This window comes from Schistocerca nitens, chromosome 3 (genome assembly GCF_023898315.1).
Source record: "Schistocerca nitens isolate TAMUIC-IGC-003100 chromosome 3, iqSchNite1.1, whole genome shotgun sequence".
Taxonomy (NCBI): domain Eukaryota; kingdom Metazoa; phylum Arthropoda; class Insecta; order Orthoptera; family Acrididae; genus Schistocerca; species Schistocerca nitens.
The window spans coordinates 176,087,692-176,112,311 of record NC_064616.1 but is presented as its reverse complement, the minus strand read 5'-3'; the positions used below and the strand labels follow the sequence as shown (position 1 = coordinate 176,112,311).

At 37.6% G+C, this 24,620-nt stretch overlaps 1 protein-coding gene across 1 annotated transcript in view; it reads right to left on the bottom strand.

Annotated features, from left to right (window-relative positions):
* The window catches only part of LOC126249132 (GTPase-activating Rap/Ran-GAP domain-like protein 3), a 334,020-nt gene that overhangs the window by 36,948 nt on the left and 272,452 nt on the right, over positions 1 to 24,620 (bottom strand). The window contains exons 18-20 of the mRNA XM_049950784.1: positions 21,602 to 21,715; positions 17,820 to 18,048; positions 12,927 to 13,010 (exon numbers count right to left, since the gene is read on the bottom strand). Of these exons, the coding sequence (XP_049806741.1) occupies positions 12,927 to 13,010; positions 17,820 to 18,048; positions 21,602 to 21,715 (427 nt within the window). The remainder of the gene's footprint in view (positions 1 to 12,926; positions 13,011 to 17,819; positions 18,049 to 21,601; positions 21,716 to 24,620) is intronic.

Here is a 24,620-nt window from a genome sequence, read left to right as displayed (position 1 = left end):
ATCCCTTGTCTGCCCTCCCATTCCCACCTGGTCCAACACATGCCTGCTGTAACATACAAATGCCCTCAAATCTCGGTATTTCATGATTTGAACACATTCCCAAAGACCTCTTTCAAACAATGTCATGTGTTGATAATGGTGTCTCACACCAGTACATGGCATCTCTATGTGCTTCAAAGGGATCACTCAACATCTGACACTGTTCACACCCATCGTATATCCTGCTAGGCCTGGCAAAAACATGAATATGGACAACACTAACACCCTCTGATAGTCATTCTACCTACTGCAATGAACTGAAACACTAACCATTTACATGCCTGCTGGCGGTGTTTTAATATTTTTTGTGGGATCTAAAATTTAAAAACCTCTCTCACACCGGCCTGATTTAGCTTCACTGATCAGGATAGTAAAACACATGCATATATTAAGGGAATTTTCATTCATAAAGCAGGCTTATCACATTCACACAGTTCAATACTGTTCTATCCTGATTAAATTGAGCTTAACGTAAATTCCATAAGGCAGTGAAGCAATTTCGAAGTCTCGGTGCGACGAAAATTGTCAGTCGATCTCCTAAAAACATTTGTAATAATTATTAACTTTCAGTGATCACATGGGGAAGACCGGAGATCTGCTGGTAAGACCGTGTTAGCCTATTTATTTGAAGTAATAAACTGGATATCTTGAGCATACAAAACGGCAGGTTCGTCCAGTGTAAATCTGACGTTCCCCACTGATCCCGTGCAACACAGCGTAGTAAGCAGACACTGTCAATAATAATGAGTTAAGTAATATGCGAACACACTTACTTTAGTTTAGTTCATGTATTAAATTCCTTCCCATACAGAATCTCATCAAGATGGCGACTAGCTCAACAATACATACATATACATCTTTGTTCTTTCACGGCTAATCGGCAAGCCTCCTTCATTCTTTCATAAGAGAAAACAGATAGCAGAGAAGCTATTCCATGGGATAAATGGATGCTCCAAGGAATAATAGGGCTTGAAACTACTTTGCACTGATAATCATCATATATTAAAGTTTAGGAATCGGTAAGATAAGAAGAGATATTTCGACATATGTACTGAGTTATATAATTTATAAAATTTCTGAAAATATCACGGAGAGACCGCTGCAAGAGACATTACAGTGTGTAAGTGTACAAAGTTACAGGGACACCTGACCATGTGTTTTTGGTGCTTCACTTTTTTTGTAAATCAGTCTATATTATTTATTTTCCAGGAAGACATGGAGAAAAGTTCTCTTTGGTGATGACAACTACATCTTACTCACTGATGAAACATCAGAACTCCTAATAGAGAAGGCAAATGAAAATCTCACAGATGTTTACAAGTGGGCAACAGGTGGAAAATTAACACTGAATGAAAAGAAAACAAATAGCCTGCATTTCACCACAAAGAGAGAAAATGACTCTGTCACATTGAGCATAGACAATAAACCTACAGATTGTGTAACAAATAAAAAGTTTTTAGGGATGAATATTGCTTGTCAATCAGCACAGAATGAACATGAAAAGATACTGGTAAAAATAATGTCATCAACATGTTATTATCCTCTTAGGGTTTTAGCAGCAGTTTGTAACAGCTGAAATAGCAATCTGTTATTAGTACCTAGTTCTTAGCAGTGGGTTTCTTTTCTGTGGCTCAGATGTGCAAAATAGATAAGTATTTAAATTGAAGAAAAGTGCCCTAAGAATAAGAACAAAAAGTAGCAGTCAGATTCATAGTAAAGAACTATTTAAAATACTGGATATCCTTACTGCACCAAGTGTGTACACATCTATCACTCTCTTGTGCATATCAAGAAAAACTTTAGTAAGTTTCACACACACACACACACACACACACACACACACACATATGAGAAACAATGAACTTGACATTATTACATGTTTTTCACAACTGAACTTAATTCTTCAATCCAGTGCACAGCCTCTGGTGCTGTTTGTAAGAAATCTTCCTCACTACCATGAAGTGCTTGAATCCAACAATCACTGACAATATGATGTATATTCTGGCCTGGAGCTCCACAATCATAATTTGGATTTACAGTCTGTTTTACTTGTGGAGTGTACCTTTGCACTGTCATGGCCTGGTTGGATTCAATTCAGGGCAGTTCAGGCCTGGCATGGTAGATGAGATCCGCTTGGGAGCTTAGCACCTGAGAAGGCATTATACAGGTGCACATCTGTTACAGCTTCCTGCTGACATGTCCATTCTTCAAGAGGTTTAAAACCTCTAGTTAACATGTCAGAAGCATCATGCAGAACATGTCATGATTCTATTCTAGCCTTTTAAGATTTAAAAGTGGCACGTATATATGCATCAGTAGATTAGGATTTCTGGGCATCTTGTTGTAGTCCGTGATAAGAATAGCAGACCTGCACATAACAGCTGGCATAATACCTGTCAACAGCAGAAACCAGTGAACTTAGGTAGATCTGATAGCTCCAGATATTATGCACATAGTAGTAGTCAGTTGGGTACCAACAAGCTTTTTATGATGGCTACCAATACATCATTGGTGCAGTCATAACACCAGCCAAAAAGTGTATACAAAGAGGATAATGAAAAGAATATATTCTGGGATGGAATGATGAAGGTACAATGCAGTATGAACACTTCCAGCAAAGTGGAGACCTTGAGGTATCAACTGAGCTTATGTCCATCTAGGACTTAACTTTGAGACAAAAATGGACAGAAACATTCAAAAATGGGGGTTTTACCCACTTGAGCAGGAAAGGAAGCAAAGTGGAAGGAAGTGGACCAGTATGTAGAAAACTTGCGAAATGACATTGGGATGTGATCTATCTGCAAATGATTACTCTGCCCTCAGAGCCTGATTGTAGGAAGTTTGATGAATAGCAGCAACACTGGTAGTACAGGAAAATTTTCAATATGTTCACTGCACAACTTTTAATTAGTGTGACTTTTCAAACTTTTGTTGTCACTATAAGCAGTATGTTGACCAATTCCAGTTTTCACATGACTTAGTTGTTTACAGGCAGACATTTCCACATTCATATGAAATAGTTTGACAGTGGCAGATACAATACACTTTATCATATGAAGTCTCAAATATGAATATCAGTGTTGGCTTTCATTTACACAGTCAATTAGTAGATGCAGTAAGTTCTACAATGGCTGACAATAATGCACAGTAATAAATATAGTTGACACTGAACAGTTAATACAATACAAGCAGACAGTAACTTTGAAGTATTGCATGACCGGTGTTTAAGAATGAACTGCACTTTGACCAAAGATGTTCATGAAGATATTATTACAAAATTACATGATGTTAAGATTTTGTTACTTAGGTGGCATACTGTCTTGGAGATATTAGGTGTGTGATTACTGACTGTGGACTTTATGACATTATTATTGATACCAACAGCGGTGTTACTCAATTACTAGCTTGTCTGGGACTTTCATATAGTAATCATTATCACTATCTGAGCCCATACTGATTACTTTGGGAGTGGGGCTGGTCTTATAATGACTGGCATACGAGAATGTTGTGATTTTGGAAATAACACAATGTTTTGATAAGCAGCTAGGTTAGATTTTGCTAATTCAGAGGGGCTATATGATACCACAGTCACTTGGTTTAAAAAGTATGCAGTAGTTAAGAAAAATGCAAAAGGCCATGAAACCATTTTATATATCTGCACTGGGAATAATCTATTTATGAGTACAGGCACCATTTTTAGATTTATTATCATCAATGCAATTTTATACTGATTCTTAATTAATGGCTTAATCAATTAGTGAAAGGTGTCATTTGATTTGGGAAAAAAAAAACCAACAAAAGTGTGCCAAGCAAGATCGTAAGAGATGGAAAAGAGCCACCGTGGTACAACAACCAAGTTAGAAAACTGCTGCGGAAGCAAAGGGAACTTCACAGCAAACATAAACATAGCCTAAGCCTAGCAGACAAACAAAAATTACACGAAGCGAAATGTAGTGTGAGGAGGGCTATGCTAGAGGCGTTCAATGAATTTGATAGTAAAGTTGTATGTACTGACTTGGCAGAAAATTCTAAGAAATTTTGGTCTTATGTCAAAGCGGTAGGTGGATCAAAACAAAATGTTCAGACACTCTGTGACCAAAATGGTACTGAAACAGAGGATGACAGACTAAAGGCCAAAATACTAAATGTCTTTTTCCAAAGCTGTTTCACAGAGAAAGACTGCACTGTAGTCCCTTCTCTACATTGTCGCACAGATGACAAAATGGTAGATATCCAAACAGATGACAGAGGGATAGAAAAACAATTAAATTTGCTCAAAAGAGGAAAGACCGCTGGACCTGATGGGATACCAGTTCGATTTTACACAGAGTACGTGAAGGAACTTGCCCCCCTTCTTGCAGCGGTCTACCGTAGGTTTCTAGAAGAGCGTAGCGTTCCAAAGGATTGTAAAAGGGCACAGGTCATCCCCATTTTCAAGAAGGGATGTCGAACAGATGTGCAGAACTATAATCCTATATCTCTAACATCGATCAGTTGTAGAAGTTTGGAACACATATTATGTTAGAGTATAATGACTTTTCTGGAGACTAGAAATCTACTCTGTAGGAATCAGCATGGGTTTCGAAAAAGACGATCATGTGAAACCCAGCTCGCACTATTCGTCCATGAGACTCAGAGGGCCATAGACATGGGTTCCCAGGTAGAGAGACGCTCAGTAGCTCGTTACGGGCTTTTGTTAAAGTTTCGAGAACATACCTTCACCGATGAGTCAAGCAGTATATTGCTCCCTCCTACATATATCTCGCGAAGAGACCATGAGGATAAAATCAGAGAGATTAGAGCCCACACAGAAGCATACCGACAATCCTTCTTTCCACGAACGATACGAGACTGGAATAGAAGGGAGAACTGATAGAGGTACTCAGGGTACCCTCCGCCACACACCATCAGGTGGCTTGCGGAGTATGGATGTAGATGTAGATGTAGATGTAGATGTAGATGCCGTGTTTCTTGACTTCCGCAAGTTGTTCGATACAGTTCCCCACAGTCGTTTAATGACCAAAGTAAGAGCATATGGACTATCAGACCAATTGTGTGATCGGATCGAAGAGTTCCTAGATAACAGAACGCAGCATGTCATTCTCAATGGAGAGAAGTCTTCTGAAGTAAGAGTGATTTCAGGTGTGCTGCAGGGGAGTGTCGTAGGACCATTTCTATACACAATACACATAAATGACCTTGTGGATGACATCGGAAGTTCACTGAGGCTTTTTGCAGATGATGCTGTGGTATATCGAGAGGTTGTAACAATGGAAAATTGTACTGAAATGCAGGAGGATCTGCAGCGAATTGACGCATGATGCAGGGAATGGCAATTGAATCTCAATGTAGACAAGTGTAATGTGCTGAGAATACATAGAAAGAAAGACCCCTTATCATTTAGCTACAATATAGCAGGTCAGCAACTGGAAGCAGTTAATTCCATAAATTATCTGGGAGTACATATTAGGAGTGATTTAAAATGGAATGCTCATATGAAGTTGATCGTTGGTAAAGCAGATGCCAGACTGAGATTCATTGGAAGAATCCTAAGGAAATGCAATCCGAAAACAAAGGAAGTAGGTTACAGTACACTTGTTTGCCCAATGCTTGAATAGTGCTCAGCAGTGTGGGATCTATACCAGATAGTGTTGATAGAAGAGATAGAGAAGATCTGACGGAGAGCAGTGTGCTTCGTTATAGGATCATTTAATAATCGCGAAAGCATTATGGAGATGATAGATAAACTCCAGTGGAAGACTCTGCAGGAGAGACACTCAGTAGATCGGTACGGGCTTTTGTTGAAGTTTCGAGAACATACCTTCAACGAGGAGTCAAGCAGTATATTGCTCCCTCCTACGTGTGTCTCGTGAAGAGACCATGAGGATAAAATCTGAGAGATTAGAGCCCACACAGAGGCATACCAACAATCCTTCTTTCCACGAACAATATGAGACTGGAATAGAAGGGAGAACCGATAGAGGTACCCAAGGTACCCTCCGCCACACACCGTCAGGTGCCTCGTGGAGTATGGATGTAGATGTAGATGTAGATGTAGTGGTAAAACTTGTAATCTAACAGGATCAATGGTACAAATGGCTAAAGTAGTTTTGGGTCTACTCAAACTTTGATTACAATTATTTCTTTATTTAATTAGTTTGAAATATGTTACTCCAAGGTCAGAATACCAGTCTTTCTATTTAGTAATGTCAACATGCTCTATTAGACTGATTAGTTCAGTCAAAGGTTGCTATCTCATATTGTAGTAATCATTTCAGTTGTTAAAAAACTTTTAATTAACATGGTTTTCTGAAATTAATTACATTAATAAAATTAGTATACTGAACAGGAAAGCCTGACTTAAGTGAAGCAAAGGCTGCTTAATAATTGAATGAAAAATTGAAAATGAATAGCAAGAAAAGAAATTATTAATATGGGTGCCATAATAGCGCATGGCAGGTTCCAGCTTGGTCTGTTTCAACAAAATATTCACAATCAATGATTGTACAAACCAATGTATCAATATCTATAGTGCATGATAGTAATGTCTTGCCATTTTTCTGAGCTCAATATCTCACTCATTAGGAGAGATGCTGACTCAGTATTCCAGACAGACTGAAGGGAGGACATAGGGTTGTGTAGGTTTGTGGTCCTAGACACATAAGTAGAATAAGAATCATAACGCTGCTCTATCATGATGCTGACGAGAAACTGTATGTGAAAGTGAAAAAGATTTACAGGTCTGAAATCAGAGCAACCAAGTGCAAAGTAAATGATACATATACAATGAACAGTAAGCAGACAGACAGCTTTCACGGACTTGTGTACTGAGAAGATGGTCAATGAATCAGTAGCTAAGCTCAGTAATTTTAGAGCAGAGGATTACCATGATATCTCAAATTATGTTATTAAATATATCAGAAATCAAATTTTAACCCCACTGACTAAAATAATCAACAAAATTTTAAATAAAGGTAATTACCCGGAATGTTTAAATATATCAGTAGTTAAACCAGTACATAATGAAGGAGATATAGCATTTCCAGATAACTATCGACCAATATCACTTATACCCATAATATCAAAAATAATAGAATACCACATGCCTAAACACATGAGTCAATGTTTTGAACATAGTGATATACTTACCTCCTCACAGTATTGTTTCAGATCCAGCCTTTCTACAGTCAAAGCACTTGGGAGTATGGTAGCAAAAATATACAATTGTTTTGAAAATAAAGATATTCTCTGTGGAACACTGCTGGAGACAAGGAAAGCTTTTGATATGGTCCCCACAATATTCTCATAAAAAAGGTCTACCACTACAGAGTGAGAGAGAATGCTCTATGCCTAATGGAGTCTTACTTGGACAATAGAAAACAGTTAGTTAAGGTAAATAATCAAATGTCAGAATGTCTCCCAGTTGAAAAGGGTGTACCTCAAGGATCTGTTCTTTGACCTTTCCTTTTCATTACTTATATAAATGAGTTACCTGCAGTTGTACCATATGATTCAGTGCTATATGCTGATGACACAACATTCATCACATGTGATACCAACCTCAAAAATATGTAACACAGCATGGCAGTGGGAATGGAGATGCACTACTTGGTTTGAGGCAAATGTATTGCAGAAGAATGATAGTAAAACTGAAGCTGTTGTATTCAATCTGAATGCTCCCAGTCATGATAACAGTAAAAGTATTAGTATTTCAAACAGTTCAAAACTGCAGCTGGGATACCCAGACAGGGAAGTTAAGTGGTAAATTGGCACATGTCATCTATCTGCTGTACAGGGTGAGGAGCAGTGTTTGTAAAGAACTTCTGTTATATGCATATTTTGCATTCTTCCATTTCCACCTGAGTTATGGAATACTATTATGGGGCAATTCCATAGGCTCAAAAGTAGTGTGTAATGGCAAAAGTAACCCATAAGGTTCAAGGCAGGACTTAGCCCATATGAATCATGTCAAGATTATTTTAAGAAACTAAATATAATGAGTACATGCTGTCATGTTTTCATGTCCATTGAAAGCTCTTTGGTAATTGAGCTTAGTGTAACACTGATCTTTTCAGTCACATGACACAGGACACTGAAGGATCTACATGCACAGCACCCTTCTGTAAGCTGAACCACTTACTGTTGGTAAACAGTTCTACACTTCCTATAACTGTGGATTCATCTAGGTTACTCTTTCTTTGTGTTGCAGTTTTAACAAATATTATTGTAAGTAAAGCTGTTCTAAACTTGAAAGTTTGTTTAAACACTGTAGTGTTTTATCAAGGATGGTCTTAATGGAGGCAAAATGCCCCCTTGATGTCTTCAAAGCAATCAAATGAATACACAGCCAATTATTGTGGAACTTACAGTTTAACATGGACTCCAACCACAGCACAACTTGGCATTTCTCACATTAACAAATCATTGCCAGAAGTGAAAGAAGTTATAACTGGGGGCAAAACCTGGAGCTTTGGATTTGTAGTCTGGCACTTATCCACTGAACCACACAACAGTGGTGAATAATGGAAATACCTTCACTTTTTGAAACAGAGTTTAAACTTCATCTGGATCCAGCTACTGCAAACCATATCATTTAATGCAGGGCTGGCCACAGCATGCCAAACTTCACACGCACAGCGCGTGCTGGTCAAGGGAGAGCCATGGCCTGGCCTGCCAGTCAGTTTTGCTTGGTCCTTCTTGGAAGTGCCCAGAATGGCATGACATTTCATTGAGTATTGTGGTGCAGCATTTTTTGGTCAGCACAATTCCCTCAGTGTGGCACAATCATGGTGTGAGTGGCGTTTACTCTTCACTGTTTGTTCATGATATGAAGGATGTTCACAGGTCCACTGGCTGTTTGCACAAAAAGAGGAAATCTAGTGATCTATCAAAACCTTTAATGAAAGGGAATGACAGATGTGAGGGACGAGAACTGTCAATTCACCTAAGTGATAGGTGCTGCATATCAGCTATGAAACAACATTACAATACCATGCAGAAGCATTTTAAAGATTTAGTTGACAATGAAAGAGCAAAAAAATTACAATGATCAACAGACAGGATTCATTTCTCTGAACACCAAAACACATTTTGTGCTCAGTTTGCAGGTGTGAAGCATCTGAAGAAAGTTGTGATACAACCAAAAAGTTTCTGAAGCTGCATGAATTATTCTAGTGCCAGTTGCAACAATTTTCAATGGAACTGGGTGAAGTGTAGGGTGACTTCACATATTACTGCAAAGTACATTGGTTGAGTCAAGGGGCATGCCTGAAATGATTTTTTTTATTTAAAACTCGCTATTTTTAAATTTATGAAGGAAAAAGAACATCTGAAATGGATTGCAGTCTCTGCATTGTAAGTGGAGTTGACTGCACACTGCTCACAGTAACACACTGAAATGTAACTTCTTTCTGATTTGATGGGGATGCATTTAAAAAGAAAATTGCTTTGTAGAAAGAACACATTCTGACCAAGACAGTCCAGTTCCCTGAGCTCACTGTCATTAAAGGAACTGTGTGGTTTGAAGAATTCATTCTGGTCTTAAAAGAATTACAAGGATAGTTTTATAAAGGGTTGGAGGACACTGTCAGCCTTAGATCTGTTTTTGAACTGTTTTTGAGACCATTTGCTGCTTCAGTTAAAAGCATCTTTGTGCATGTGCAGATGTAACTGACTGACCAGCAAGGTATTTCCAGTTATAATGACAAATATTTTTATGATAAAACTGTTCAGTATGCCTACATTGCTTTCCTCAGGTAGAGTTTCCAAGTCTCCATAATGAGGTTGCAAAAGTGTTACAATATTTTGATTACCATATTTGTGTGAAAGACCTTTTTTTCATTATGATCTCACAGCACACAGTTCCTGACAGCTGCCAACAACTCCCACATTCAGATGTGTGGCGAAAAATGTCTGGAATTGGACCTTGATTTGAACAAGTTGTTCTAATGCAATTCCATCATGGCAGATGTCACCAGGCCTCTTACAGGAGCTGATTTCCTACTCCATTTTCGCTTGGCTGTGGGCCTCTACAAGGGAATGTTTCTGTTCTATCAGAAGTCAACTCATTGCAAATTTTAAGCATGTCATTCAAGAGGTTCCAGAGACAGTGTCTCATCAGTAGTGCAAACATGACACGATGCACCAGATTCAGATCTCACTGGGCCCACCAGTCACTGCTAAACTAGGAAAACCCCAAAAATGTTTTGGTGATAAAGACAGAAATTGGGAGGAAAATACGAGAAGGTGTAGTAGCACCTTCCCCAGAAATATACTCCTTGATCATGGAGTCACTCGAGAACTGCAGCGTGAACATTCTGGTCATTGGAAAATCTCTTTCCTCCCAGTTGTTCTTTCAGCTTGATGAAAAGATGGAATTAACATGGTGCAAGATTGGGACTTACTGATCAGCATCATACACATCTGTGTAAGCTTCGTCAAATTGTGGAATATATTTCCAGTTGGCGTGCCATTTCACTCGCGCAATGTGATGCATTTATTACCCATACTTCAGCAGGTTTGTGCCTGCAGGAAACCCAGAACATATGCTCTGTTGTGACAATGCATCACACTTAATGTGCAATAGTCTTAGTGTGGGTCAGCATCTGTAACTTATTTTCTGAAGTCCTTACATAATTAATTCTGACTATGCTATTAGTCACTAGAACATATCACTCTGTTACTTACATCCAAGTAGATTTAAGTTATTTACCACCACTCTTAGTTGCCATCTGTTTAATTCAACTGTCCATTAATATTGCTGCTAAATGTGTATTTGTGTTATGGTTACACTCAAAAAATGTCAAAACATTTGTTGCATTTGCAATAATGTTATCAAAAAGAGAATCTCATTCAGTTTATTGTTTCTGTATAAATGCTAACTTTGGATTTAAGTCTGTAATAATGTCTTTGCTGTTACACGAAACCTATGAGACTTTATTCACTCCATGTCATATGACTTGTAATGGAGCCAATCCAAAATTAGATTTTTTAAAGCATGGATGTGTCTTGAAGCAAATTGTTTATGTAATTGGAAGAAGAGTTTTGGCAGGTGATATTGTTACTGTGTTTGTAAATTGGTATATCTAAAAAAAGAATAAGTAAATTTTGTATAATTATTGCATAATGGGTACACTTTTTGCTCTGTAAATAGCACAGAACTATACATAATTGTGATTATATTGCAAAAATAAAGTGTGTGAATATGCAGAAAAATCACTTTTACTGCATGGGATTGGTTTTTAAGGAATGAGTTTAAAATTGAATGATTATACTCTTCTTTAGAATCTGAGTAATAATTTGTACATTTATCAATTTTTTTATAACTTTGCCTTTCCTTAGTTCAGATTCCAAATTCACAATCATTATTGACTTGAAACTGGTAATTCTCATCCTTTGTAAGCAGTTTTGTGATTCAGTAGCTCAGTGGGTAAGTGGCAAACTATATTTCTAGAGATCTGGGTTTTGTCCAGTTCCCTATCACTTATTACTTATTTCACATCTGAAAATGATCTTTTAATATCAAAAATTCCAAGTTACATCATGGTTTGCAGCCCATATTAAGCTGTAGGTTCCACTGTAACTAGTAGGTAAATCAGTTTAGAGGCCAGGGGAATTCAAGGATATATCACCTCCGAAAGGGATCGTCCAGTGGAGCACTGTAGAGTTCAAACCAATCTTTGGATGGAGGTCAAACAATGTATAGCTACCAGTTCCACTGCAATTTTTGATGGATCTATGGCACTGACAGCAAATAATCATCACACACATAATTGTGATAAGCGACATTTGAGGATAAACTTTGGTACTACCAAATTCTGATAATCAGCTTGTTTTGGAGCATAAAGTAAAACTTATGTTATGGTCTATGAATATTAGATGTTGTCAGAATCATGGTCCATTGGAGAATAGATTCATTATATTAACATCTGACCATTTAGATGATAAAATTTACATGGGTACTTTTACTTGTATAACGATTCAGGATTAAAATATTCTTTACAACCTGCATTTAAAACTGTAACAGGATATTCTGAAGAATGCTTTCCCATTATTACTATGGTACAAACAAATTATTTGCAATGAATGTGACAAAAGGCTGCTACATTGGCATACACCAGCCACTCACATGCTAAGATAAATGGTTATGTTGTCATCCCGTCTGCAACAAAAGAATGGATGGAAGAGTAGGGTTTAGTACCTTATTATTTTTGAAGTCGTTAGAGGTAGAACACAAAACTGGAAAGGGCAACAATGTAGAAGGACACAGATCATGTCATTTCCCAAAGAATCATCCCAGAACACTTCTAAATGTGTTTAGGGAGGCCAAGGAAAACTTAAAATCGGAATGGCTGGGCAGTTATTGATGTATTTACAAAAAAATGAATAGGACTTTTGAGAAAATAAAATTATAACTGATTTGTTTTGGATTTGTGCTTATAAGCTCAATAGAGATGACGAAAAAGAAAACATCAAACATTTTCTGAGTGTACTGAGAGTAATTGGGTGAGGGAGGCAGAGGGGGACAGGATATATGAGGAAGTAAAAACAAAGGTAAAATGTGAGATATGATAAGAAGAGATTAGAGTAGCATATCTTGCATTTTAAAGGACCTAATGTGTCATAATGGATGTGGCACATAAATTTACAGTAGTAAATCAGTTTTGAGTTATTTTGTACATATGGATTTGCACAGTCATTAATCTCTGTAATTTTCCACAAATTCATTCCTAGTGTTCAGAACTTTTGTGTATGTAGTCACTCATTGATACACAGATCAAGTCTCTGTCACTCTGAGGAAGCCATATTCACTAATACATTTTATTAGAATTTCACTAGGTAATTAACTAAAACTGAAAATGACATAAGATTACTGTAAGAATGCGAACCTATTGCTGATGGTATTGCATTCCAGCGGAAATCATAGTCAGTTGTTGATTTTCCTGGTACAAGTTTCTGGAAATGACAAGTATCTGAAAAGAGGAAAAATAAAAAATTTTAGGTACCAGTAGTGTAATTAATTATTTTTTAAATATTTTTCACAGTCAAAAAATAATATGAAATTAGAAGTAAAAGCTTCAGATTCCAAGGTTGCTAATTATAATTTATTTTTGATGACAAGTTTCAGAAAATCTAAATTGTCATCATTGGATCGGTAAAGCATATAGATCACAAATTACAAACATAATCAGGTCAGATATAGAAAGGGGGGTACATATTTTCACAAGATGGATATATACAAATACCATATACAACTACACCTTAATACATCTCATGTTGCAAGGCTGCATGTTTCTATTTTGATTTTATGTCAGTTGAACACTAGTGCCCTACACTTTATTTGTGTACTTTACATTATTGCTATCCTTCCCTATGCTAATGGCTGTATATTTTACATCCAGACATTGAGCTACTATTATCTTATAGGGGTGTTTTTTAATGTCTGGACATAATTTAATCACATTTATCCTGACATTCTACTTATTTCAATATGTTAAAAAACTGTTTGCATATATATTCATTATCTGCTTGTATTAGATGCTTCTTATACCAAACTTAGACTTTGAGCACCATGTTATGTTAGTACGAACACCTTGTGTCAGACTGTATATTTTTTGTTACACTATTTTATTCTAGATTTATGTCGGCTGAACACTGTAATGCGATACATTTTATCAGTACACTTCACATTGCTGATGTCCCTCCTCATGGTTATGGCTCTATATACATTTTACACCTAGACCTCGAACCACCATAATCTTTTACGATTTTTTTGTAATATCTGTATATGATTTCAACACAGTTAGTTGGATATTGTACTTATATCACTATATTGGAAACTGTTTGTACACAATTATTCATTACTTAATTCCTAGTCGCATACTAGACTCTATTACACCAAGAGTTTGAGCACAATGATACATTTAGCACTTTGGCCTTGTGTTCTACTGATGTTCTTCTATAATATTGCAATTTGAATATGGTATTTTAAGAGTGCAATATTTTAGGTGTTCTCCTTTGTTACCTACAAAATTATGACATATACTTCATGCATTGTTTCTGTATTCGTATCACCTAGACTTCAGTGATCTTCTGTACCCTTACTCAATGGTGATATACTTTCCACATTGTATTTCCCTTATAACAATATTGGCTATGTAGGCAACAGGTGTACAATTGATATACACATATCAAAACAAGTTTAGCATCGCCCTGGTTCCTAGAACTCATGAAGATAGACATTGACTGTGGATATCGTATGATAGACACAGTCCCTTTACTGTTCAGAGGGGTCACTAAACCCACCCAAAGATGTAAAAAACCATGCATGAGCAGCACCTATTAGATGGAGGGGGTCTGACAGCCGACCAGTTCCAGTCATTCCACCAGGAAGGAGGTACATGGCTTGTGTTGTCTGCAGTACAACCACACCTAGAAGGTCAGTGGCGCAGTTCGATTGTGTCTGCATTGTTACTTTGTGCCAGGAAGGGCCCTCAACAAAGGCAGTGTCCAGGCATCACAGAATGAACCAAAGTGATGTTGTTTGGACATGAAGGAGATACAGAGAGACAGGAACTGCTGATGACATCCCCTGCTCAGGTCGCCCATGGGCTACTACTGCATTGGATGACCGCTACCTATGGATTATGGCTCAGAGGAACCCTATCAGCAACGCCACCATGTTGAACAATGCTTTTCGTGCAGCCACAGGATGTTGTGTGACGACTCAAACTGTGTGCAATAGACTCCATGATGCACAACTTCACTCCCGACGTCCATGGCTAGGTCCATCTTTGCAACCACAACACCATGCAGCATGGTACAGATGGGCCCAGCAACATACCGAGTGGACCACTCAGGACTGACATCACCTTCTCTTCACCGATGAGTGTTGCATATGCATTCAACCAGACAATTGTCAGAGACATGTTTGGAGGCAACCCAGTCAGGCTGAATGTCTTAGACACACTGTGCAGTGAGTGGAGCAAGGTGGAGGTTCCCTGCTGTTTTGGGGTGGCATTATGTGTGGCCAACATACATCGCTGCTGGTCTTGGAAGGTGCTATAATGGCTGTATGATACATGAACACCATCTTCCAACTGATAGTACATATTGGTGAGGCATTTGTCTTCATGGATGAGAATTCACGCCCCCAACATGCACAGCTTGTGAATGACTTCCTTCAGGATAACGACATCACGCAACTAGAGTGGCCAGCATGTTCTCCAGACATGAACTCTATCAAACATGCTTGGTATAGATTGAAAAGGGCTGTTTATGGATGATGTGACCCACCAACCCCTGTGATGGATCTACGCTAAATCGCCATTGAGGAGTGGGACAATCTGGACCATCTGTGCCTTGATGAACTTGTGGATAGTGTGCCAAGATGAACACAGGCATGCATCAATGCAAGAGGACGTGATACTGGGTATTAGAGGTACTGGTGTGTAAGCAATCTGGAACACCACCTCTGAGGGTCTCACTGTATGGTGGAAGTGAGTGAAATCTTAAAGACAGAAAGAAATATCACTCGCAGATAAGGCTCTCAAAATTCTAGCGATTAAAGCCTTCATTGATGACTGTAGTAGAATCTTATGAAAAGATCTTTCGCTAAACCAAAAGAAATGCTGGTCTCATGTAAAAGCTTTCATTTGCACTAAAGTTTGGTTCCAGACACTAACAGTTGAAACAGTAACTAAAGGTGAGGATGTCAAAGAAAAAGACGTGATGGATTCCATTTTCAAATGTTCCTTTACAAATAAAGATACAGGAGAATTACCTATTTCAATTTTTGTACAGCTGCAGACATGGGTGATATAGATATTAGTGTCAACAGTGTTAAGAAACAGCTAAGATCTCTAAAACTGAACAAGATCCCAGGACCCCACTGGATTTCCTATTAGATTCTACATAGAACTTATGACTCAGTTAGCCCCTCTGTAAACCATAATATATTGTAAATCCCTAGAGCAGTAAACTGTGTCCAATATTTGAAAAGAAGCACAGGTCAGACCTGTCTGCAAGAAGGGTAAGCAAAGTGCTGAACAAAATTATCATCCAATGTTACTGGCATCCATCTGATGTAGAATAGTTAATCATATTCTGAGCCCAAACATAATGAGGTATCTTGAACAGAATTATAACCTCTTTGCCAACCAGCATGGATTCTGAACCTGCATTTTACTTGTGTGACATCCTGAATGTCATCAATCAAGACAACTGAGGATATGAAGTATTGCTCAACTTACAAAGAAGTGCTCAACTCAGTACCTCAGAAATGCTTATTAATGAAGATACAATCATATGGGTGCCAAACTTGAGGTATGCCACAAGGAAGTGATCCTTTTGCATATTAATGTCCTGGCAGAAAATATAAATAGTAACCTCAAATTCTGTGCAGATGATGCAGCTCTCTACAATGAAGTACTGTCTGAAGATAGCTGCAGATTGCTATGCACATCTTGTTAAAATTTAAAAGTGGTGCAATTATTAGTAAGTCATTTTGTGTATTCAGAAATGTGACATTGCGCACTTCATGAAACACAAAAAGTGTAGTATCATGTGACTACAATATCAGCTAATTACAACTGCAATAAATCAACATGTACAAATATCTGTGCTGGTATTGTGGGTAAATGAAATAGAAGGATTGCATGGGCTCAGTTGTGGGCAAAGCAGGTAGTAGATTTAATTCATTGATAGGATGATTTTTACTCAAGTAAATACAAGAAGAACAGCACTCAACAATAGCTCACTACAGTCAATGGGTTTCGCTTAATTTTAAGCATTCCTAGTTAGCTATTTTTGATAGAATACAAAAAAAAGCATAGAGTAAAAATTAAGAGTTTTAATCTTGAGATATTAAAAGTACTTTTATTGATTTTCATTCCTAAGTGCTGCCTTAATTTATATCTCACAATCTGATCATTTCCTACAAGCACTTATTAATTCCTTCAAGCTTCATTAGTAGTTATATGATTATTACTGTTATTATTTTTGCCAGTGCAGCTGTTTGAGAGGCTGACAAATTGGGCAAATTCATGGATTCATTCCCAGATTCAAAAACCCACTTCACACCTTGCTATAAAGGATACAATCTCTACAAGAAATCATTATTACCTTAAATGTTGTACCAGCAAAATTCATTGCTCAAATTTTCTGTCAAAATTGGTGGGAAAGATGCAGAAATAAAATTATTTTGTGATTGCAATTGATCTTTCATACAGTAATCAAGTACTGGTCAATATTATTATTAGTGTTGTTGCTTGATTTAACATAATTTAAATATCTGTTAATTTGCTATTCTAATGTTTCTCTGTTTTAAAATTATTACTTGCAGTTTGTTACTAAACTCAATTTTAACTCACATGTTATACAATCTGAACACTGGGAAAATTTGTATGTATAAAGAAATATGTTGAACTGAATTTCTTTTTAAAGCTTTCTCTAAATGCTTCTATTGCTTTGCCATTAATCACACTCTATGAGTGTGACTGAACTGTTCTTGTAGGTATGTTATGTAATGTAATTAAATGGGCACCATGTGCTGCCAATCCATTTACAACAGAAAAATATCAATCTGGTTTGATTTTACTGGATGTAAATATGAATGAACAGATGAATTCTTAAATATCTCAGACATAGTATTATTGAAAGATATGTGAAATTAACAGACTTAAATTGAAATTTATGTTGTTTTTGTGATGCATACAATTTTACTATATAAGTGTTTTCTTTTGTTATTGATATTATAGGTAAAATTTGAAAGTTTCACTTACGATTGTAGCAGAGTAATAGTTCTGGCTCTTCATCTTCATAAAGATCAATAGCAGCAACAAGATGTGCCCGTGATGACTCCACTGTATGCAAGTGCTTGTACTCTCCTGAGTGTTCATTCACAAGATCAAACTGATGACGATATCCCAAGCATATATTTGTTTGAGTACTAGGTGTTAGGCCACCATCCACAAATGTCATCAGTGATGGATGTTCTGATAATGGTATCTCCTGTTAAGGGGATAAATGAAAATTGTGGATTAAAATCCATTAACTTACAGTAGAAAAACGAAAAATATGACACTGAAAATATACAGGGTGTTTCTGTAAGAGCATGCAAAATTGTAACAGTGCATAGAGAATGCTCCACTGAACAATTTGGGGTAAGGAATCTGGGGTTGGAGAAGCCAGCATAAGAATATATGGAAGTAAACTTGTCTATTGTTTTGTCTAGCATTACTGTTTTACAGCTTATTTAAAGCTAATATGTGTACAAGTTTACATGTACCATGCTCTTTATTTACATGTACATTCATTATTTCCTGCAAGGAAACAAGGACGATGAGTCTGATTACTAGGAAGCCATGACACAGGTTTTATTTACTTTACTTGTCCATAAGGTGGCTCTGTTTTATCGTATGTACATTCTCCCATGACACAATATGCACTGAATCAATAACAGACCCATTTGTTACTCAGTGCTGTTCAGAGACACACAGTACAATATGATGGAGCAATACTGGTACAGTTTCGCAGAACTCATTGACATGCATCTTTTGTGTGGGGGAGTACATTGCAATGCTCTCACTGTTGAAAGGCTGTACAAGGAATGATTTCCTAACAGGCATAATCCATCATGATAAGTGTTTATTTCTCTTGATTGGAGAATGCAGGACACTGGTTCATTGGGAAGAAGAAACAAGGGACCTGGCACCATGAGGACCAGTCCCACATGCTATTATGTCCTTAAACTGGCTTCTCCAACCTCAGGTTCACTACCTCAAACTGTTCAGTGAAACATCCTTGTCCTGTTAAATTTTTCCATACTCTTATGGAAACACATTAAGAGTTAAGAAAAAGAAAACATATATGTGAGAAAAACGAAAGATCAGCTTCTGCATTATACTAATGATATTTTTAAAGTATTTTATGTGATTCCTTTAACAATAAGTGTTCCAATAAACTAACTTATTTAACAGCTCCTTAAAATTCATTACAGTAAGAGCTGTTTGATAAAATGAGACAGTGCTTCAGCTTTAATACATTGCTTTTTATGAAAAGTGCAACACCAAGAAGGAATTATCTGAATAATGCCACACTTGGTGGAAGTGGCAACGGGTGTGCAAGCAATACATGATACATTTTGCAGTGAGATGGGGTACACGTAGCAGAGCCCTCTCATGTCGGTCCGACAGCGTCAGTGTTGCGTCTAGTGTAGTCGGTGCAGAGCTGTCACACAAGGTGGAAACAATACAGTGAGTGCCAGTATGCCTTGTTGACATCAAATGGAGCCATATCGGCATGTGAGCTTATTTGAATAAGGCAGAATGCTCGGTCTCTGGGCAACGGGGTTATCATACCATGACACTTTGGCTCACACAGGGCATACTGCTACTACAGTGATGCTTGTGTGGAAGCAGTGGATACAGGAAGGTCGTATGCAGCAACGAGTGAGAACTAGAGCACAGAATATGACCACAACTCAGGATGACTATCCTCTTGTCCGCATGACCATTATGGACCATAAAGTATCATCCACAGCTTTGACCCATTGCTGGAGCACTGCAACAGGTGTGAACTTGTCTGCATCGACGGTTCGTCGCCGTCTACTGCAGGTTGGACTGGCTGCATGCATGCCATTATGTCGGTTTCCATTGTCCAGAAATCACAAGCTCCTCCAACTGCAATAGGCATGTGAGCACTGTTGCTGGGGTGCTGAGTGGCAACATGTAATCTTTTTGGATGAGTCCCACTTCATTGTGTCCTATAGTGATGACCACATACGTGTCTGGTGGTACCGTGGTGAGTGCAACCTGGAGGGCTGCATTGTGGAGTGGCATAGCAGACAAACACTAGGTGTGATGGTTTGGGGCACCATTGATAACAACAACCAATCTCACCTCACATGCATTGTGGGCACTTTGAGCAACAGCCAGTACCTAACAGAGGTGTGGAGCTTAAGGTACTCCCCCTACTTCAGGCATCTCCACAGGCCACATTTCAACAGGACAATGCCCAGCCACATATTGTGAGGAATGCACAGGCCTTCTTCAAAGAGTGACAGGTACCATTGTTTCTCTGGACTGCACGTTCACCAGACATGTCGTCCATCGAAAATGTCTGGGATATTGTTCGTTGGCATCTGGTGCATCACGGTCCTCCAGTAACTGGTGTCACAGATTTGTGTACTCGGATACAAACTGCATGAAGGGAAGTCTCTCAGGAACATATTCAGAATCTTATTGATTCAATGCCATGCCATGTAGCAGCTCTAATTGCAAAGCATTGTGGCCATATGACATATTAAATAGTAGAGCTCGAAGGACATCAACTGATTTGAAAAGGTAATCATTTGTTACTTGTCACATATCTAACCTGTGGTATTAAATAAAATGAATTCACATGTTTCCTTCTCGGTGTTGCAATTTCCACAAATGGTAGTGTACATTTGGAAAGATTATAATAGCAATGGATTTCTTTTGAGAGAGATTAGAGTTTAACATCCCATCGATAGTGAGGTCATTAGAGGCTTTCTTTTGATGGTTACCTCTGTTTTGATGACCTCCCATACTACATTACATGTGTTGATGTACTAAGAAAGTATTCATTATTCACTTTGGATTTTGATGCTTTGTTTTCTGGCTCATAATACCTTTTCATTTTTGTGAAAATTCTCTTGTAAGCTTTAAAGTGATGTGACCTATCACAGCACAAGAGTGTCAGGATTATTACATCTTGTAGTTGTGTCGGTAAGCAATTGTGTAGCCTTTAGGTTTAGTGGAGGGTTCATGCTTGCAACATAAAGAAATCAAAATATGCATCTCAGACATTACAGAGTTGTATTTTGCAAACAATCTATAACAAATATAAAAAAATTGTTACTATCAATCTCTACACAGTTCAGAATAAGTATCCATTAACCCCACCTATTGAGTTAGTCACCAGACACCTGGAAAACGTAAGTGCAACAAAGTTTCTTAGACTATGGATTCAGGAGATGGGTTCAACATACAGAATATATAACCAATAAAATAGATATCATCTGTTACTGCATAAAAATTCTGTCAAGTTGCATGCCAAATGAAACAACAAAAAATATGTACTTTGGCAAAGCAGAATCTGTACTGCTGTATCGTATAATTTTCAGAGAAAACTAGAAAACTCAAGTGCTAGCTGAAGTTGTTTCATAGCACAATAGAGAATAGTATAAGCCACGGGAAGTGCAGCTCCCAGACTCTCATCCAAGCCTGTATTTCAAAAAACTTCAAGTCCTTCCAATGCCAATGTCAATAATTTTCACCAGGAAACCCTTAAATCTTAATGAGCATTTTCTAGTTAAAACCAGGGTATTCAGTCCCATAACACAAGAAGAAACTGGGATATCGCTGCCAAACACTCAAGTACACCACTAAAACAAAATTGACCATGCCAAGGAGGGAATTAGCTACAGCATACAAAAAACTATCGTGGGACATCAAAGTGATCAGAGATACTTCAGCATTTAAACCAGATAATGGTTCAACTACTATACCTATAAAAAAATGAAATTTATGTACAAGCTTACCCGGATATACTGAAAGCCTTCTACAGTATCTGTGTCACTAGCAGGGCACCAAGCAGTCCAGGCAGCTGAGTGTCTCCACTGCATTATCAACAGTTTCTTCTGGAGAGCTGCCACCTTTAATTGAAATTAGACAAGGGTCAATTAGGTAACACTGACTGATGTATAAATCACCCTTATTATTTTGCTTGTATGGTCAGGTAGACCTGTTAGTCCTATGGAAATAGCCAATTTCTGTGTGAGGGCAACCAGAGTCTTAATACGCAATATTTTCACAAAATAATTTGATGATGTCTGGTTCCTAAAGTCACACAAATCTTGGCTTAAATACATGTGTTAAGCTCTATGCTTAACATGTGTATTGTCATAAGCAATTATCACTCCAAGTTAGATATCATTGTTATTGATGTAACTAACATATTGAAAAGTATGTCCAGGAAATTGGTAACTGATGGGTCATGATGTGTTTTATATATATTCAAGTATTTGCAGGGACAAAAAGCATAATTTTTGATGTTTTTATTTCTGAAAAACAAGATATAGTTGTTGTGCATTCAAAATAACTGGAAATCACACCTCACAATTGTCACAGGCTAGTCCTTTTGAGTACTGACATATATTTTCCATAGCACTTTTTGCTTAAACATAAAACATTATATTTATTTGACTTAATTGTCAAGTTGGCTGATATATATTGATCTTTAAATGAGGTCATTTGATCATGAACATGTTCTGTAAGACATCTTGAAAATATAGTGAGTACTCATTAAGGCAGTAAACATTTTGGGTGCCATTTTGAAATCATTTCCATTGCAATACAGGAAAAATCACCTTCAGTTTTTGTGCACTATGTAATCTCAATTACTTGGCATGTCAAACTACAAAACATGGCAGTATCATAGTCATTGTCTCCACAAATCATAGCATTGTCACACAACATTGTCATATACCACATTATTATTTTTCATTACTTGATCCATAGTGAATTGATGTCAATAAGTAATAGAATGAGAAGATAGTGAGTCAAATTTCTGACAGTTGAACTGAAAAGAGATTATCTGAATAAGATGAGACTGAAAAGTTTTGTCATAGCAATGAGCAAATACCTATAGTGAGAATGGTTTTTTATTTGTAGTTACAAGGGAACCTCCCCATCGCACCCCCCTCAGATTTTGCTTATTTTTTTCATAGTTCCACACAACTTCTTCCTGTTTTCTCGACTGATCTGTGTTCAGTTTTTCAAGGCCTATCCACTGCGCCAACTTACAACTAAATCTGAGGGGGGTGCGATGAGGAGGTTCCCTTGTTAGCCATGTTGACCAGGTGGCTGAAACACTGGGTTCATTTTTGGGAGGAACGTGTTCAAATCACTGTCTGGTCATCATAAATCAGTTTCCTTTGATGTCCAAACTCATTTCATGCTAGGAAATTTTCTTAAATAAGGCCAGGATCAAAATTCCTTTTGTATCCTTATCTAGAAAAATCTGAGCTCTATCTAATGGAAACAATGGTAGGATGTTAAATATTACTAATCTTTGTTTCTAACTATTTCTGTTTGTCACACAATTAATTTTAGCTACCTCTGCAGCTAGGAAAGTGATCTGGATTTGTTGCATATCACTGACACTCAGTGATTGAGTCTGTGTATTTAGTTAGGAAGGTAAGGGTTTCCTTTCTCTGGTGTATATTCTAAAAATTACATTCTAATGTAGACTATTCAGTGGAAATAAACTCTGATGGCACATTTAAATCCAATGCAAATACCTGAGGTCTGCTGGAGTTTTCTGAACATCTCTGTAACAAACTCGCAGTTATTAGATGAGCTGTGATGAAATATGCCACAGTTCATTGAATGTTTCCTATTCCCTCTATTAATACTATAGCCTACAGGACCCAAACTGATGAGCAGTAATCAAGAATATGTCCTATTAGTACTCTGCACACCATTTCTTTCGTGGATGAACTGCATTTCCAGTGAATCTCAGTGTGGTAACTTCTTTTCCTGCAATTACTTTTATGCGGTCATTTTAGCTCCACTATGTTGCTCCTAGGTATTTTTGATTTGTAAGCAGTAGTGTAATTGAACAGTAATGAATCTCTTACTCAGTTTGCGTACAGTTTAGGGCTAGCACCAATCATCATACTCTGCAACTCTTCCTACATTTTGCTATAATATTCTGGTGTTGCAGCCTTGCTATAGACCACAGCATCGTTTGCAGACAGATTTATGGAGCTTCCAACATTATCCACTAGCTCATTTATATATACTGTAAACAGTAACAACCCTATAACAGTTTTTGAATGTTCTCCCAAAATCGTCCTTACATTTATCCATTTCATCATGGTAAGAACGAAGTGTTGGTTTCTACCTGAATATAGTAAAATATTTTGCCTGACTCTCAGTAAGCTTGTATTTTTTGCACTAAGTGATGGTAGAGAACTGTATCAGATGCCACATGGAGGTAAGGAACATGGTCTCAATAAGACAGTCTTTGTCATTAGTGTTCTGTATTTGATGAATGAGCAGAGTTAGTCGAGTTTTACATGATATCTGTTTACAGAATCCATGATGATTTTTGTAGAAGAGATACACTATGTGATCAAAAGTATCCAGACACCCCTAAAAATATACGTTTTTCATATTAAGTACGTTGTGCTGCCACTTACTGCCAGGTACTCCATATCAGCGACCTCATTAGACATTAGACATCGTGAGAGAGCAGAATGGGGCGCTCCTTGGAACTGACGGACTTAGATCGTGGTCAGGTGATTGGGTGTCATTTGTGTCATATATTTTTATGCGAGATTTCCACACTCCTAAACACCCCTAGGTCCACTGTTTCCAATGTGATAGTGAAGTGGAAATCTGAAGGGACACATACAGCACAAAAGCGTACAGACCGAACTCGTCTGTTGAGTGACAGAGACCACTCACAGTTGAAGAGGGCCGTAACGTGTAATAGGCAGACATCTATCCAGGCCATCACATAGGAATTCCAAACTGCGTAAGGGATCCACTGTA